Here is a 2,164-nt window from a genome sequence, read left to right on the forward strand (position 1 = left end):
GTCGCTTTTCTCTCGGCTTATTACTAACTGCATTTTGCCTCTTTCTCTCTCTCGCTCTATATATATATAGGTTCATCGATGATCTACCAGACGTGGCGCTGTTGACGTTCCAAGAATTCGATGACGGGTGTGGCTACGTGCCGCATGATAAAACCTGGCTCAAAGAAAACATATCCGACCATCTGAAGAGGAAGTTCAGGAAGAACAAATGAAGTCCCAACCGTGATCCAGAATGCGTTGCTGGCAACGTACTGTGCCCAATCGAGTTATATTTGAATTCCCCGCAGCCTGTTTGATCAAGACTGGCGCCTACCTTGCCGTTGCTTAGGAATGGCGTCGCTTGTGAATATCGTGGTTCATCTATAGGAACACCCTGTGTATAGGGTTTGATAAGTTATGCGTGCTGACATGCCCACGGTAGCTACGGTTTGGTGCTGCTACCATGCGCTGGTGGGCTGTAATATGTATCTGGATGACTTAAATTTTCGAGGCTATGGGTAATATCATATCTCATGGGTATAGAGAGAGTTGTGATGCGTTGCCAAGGTTACCAAATTATTGTGGGGTTAGGCAGTATGTAATAAATACCTCTGGCACCGTGTTTCCTTCATCTTGACTGGATATCAGGATCGTCACGGAAAGTGGTTGTGATCGTGTATGGAGATATAGGAAGTACAAGCGTGACGCCGAAAGGACTCATATAAATAAACAAAGTGTATATAGTAAACGCAATTCAACTCGGTTGTGCATGGGTATAAAACTTATCATGATTGAAGCGAAGGCCAATAAGAAGAAGCACAAGCATTCGAAATTAAACGTCGTCGAACCATGCAGAAGTTCAATTTAATTATTTCATCAATCTATCAATATCCCCTGACTTGCCGGTTACTGCTATGCTCGTTATTGACCGGCACTCGTTGGTCTTGCGGTACAAAATAAACTATGTTTCGTTAAGCCTGGTGTGGAGATTGGTGTTGCACTTATACAATATCCCGAAACTCAGCAAGAATTTCAGACAATACAAAAGCCTGAATAAAGGTGCCCAAAGCTTCCACAGCTATGTCCTACATAGCATGTATGAAGGTTGAACCCCTGAAAACACGTACAAATCGCTGTATAGCTTAATACGTTGTTATTTTAATATAATTATATTGTGACTATAGCAGTAACACAATATCAACTTTACTGCAACAGGGCGAAACTTGTCCTATCTCCTCTATATCTGGATTTTCTTTGTACCTGAAGAGATGCAACTTCACGATACATTTTATCCGTGTTGTAAGATGCTTTCCGCGATACACACAGGCCATCATAAACTATATTCTGAATAGTCTCATCATGATGGTAACGGTATCATGTATGTGTGTGATACTCTACAATATTAATTCACCTTGATTACACAGTGACCACTGAGTCGGCAGTCGGCACTGAGAGACCAGTGAGTCTTCAGTCAAGTGACGGTTGAACCCATACTTTTTTTTTCGTGACAACGACTGTAAATTGTAAAATCAGGAAAGAGACAGGCTTCACAGAACAGCCTTCTGAAAATTGAACAATAGAAATCGATTGGCGCAAGACAAAAACATTAACCTAGGACTCAGTGATAAGAGTACATAAGAAGCCAATAGAATACATACGTATCTGGTTACTGGTATTATCTCTAGTTACTAGAATACACTTATATATATTTTTAAAAAGAGGCCAATATTGTTTTAGATTAGTACAAATGTGCACAATAGGCTAATATATATTTAGCATTAATATTTGTGTTATCAGTACACCAATAGACAATATTTAAAATACAGTGGATCACCGGATCGTCATAAAAACGTCGAATCAATTACTTTTTAGATAAAATTAAACGTTCCTTCGTGTAACGTGTCACGGTGTCTCGTGGTTGTGAGCAGTTTATCTTTTTACGTTAAAACGTATGGAATCCAATCTCAATTATGTACTAAAATAAAATGTAAAAATATCATTTGTATTAGAAGAAGGCTATATAAATAAGAACAATATGTATTTAGCACATCACCATGACACATCACACATGTGTGATGTGGCTATGTACAAACCGCATTTTTTTTTATAAAAACATATTTGCTGGAAGTGCAAACTGCAAAGAAAGTGCAAACCAAATTCAAATTGACGTTATTCTTTCGGTTTT

General features: G+C 38.8%; 1 protein-coding gene across 1 annotated transcript; it reads left to right on the plus strand.

Moving 5' to 3' along the window:
• Window positions 1–70: 70 nt before the first annotated feature.
• On the plus strand, window positions 71–212 carry SARC_14715 (hypothetical protein; the record flags this gene model as incomplete). The annotated part of the gene is made up of 1 exon (XM_014291151.1): window positions 71–212. A coding segment is annotated over one exon (142 nt), but the record flags the coding sequence as incomplete, so codon positions are not given.
• Window positions 213–2,164: the final 1,952 nt, after the last annotated feature.

The sequence above is a fragment of the Sphaeroforma arctica genome (genome assembly GCF_001186125.1).
Source record: "Sphaeroforma arctica JP610 unplaced genomic scaffold supercont1.5003, whole genome shotgun sequence".
Classification (NCBI taxonomy): Eukaryota; class Ichthyosporea; order Ichthyophonida; genus Sphaeroforma; species Sphaeroforma arctica.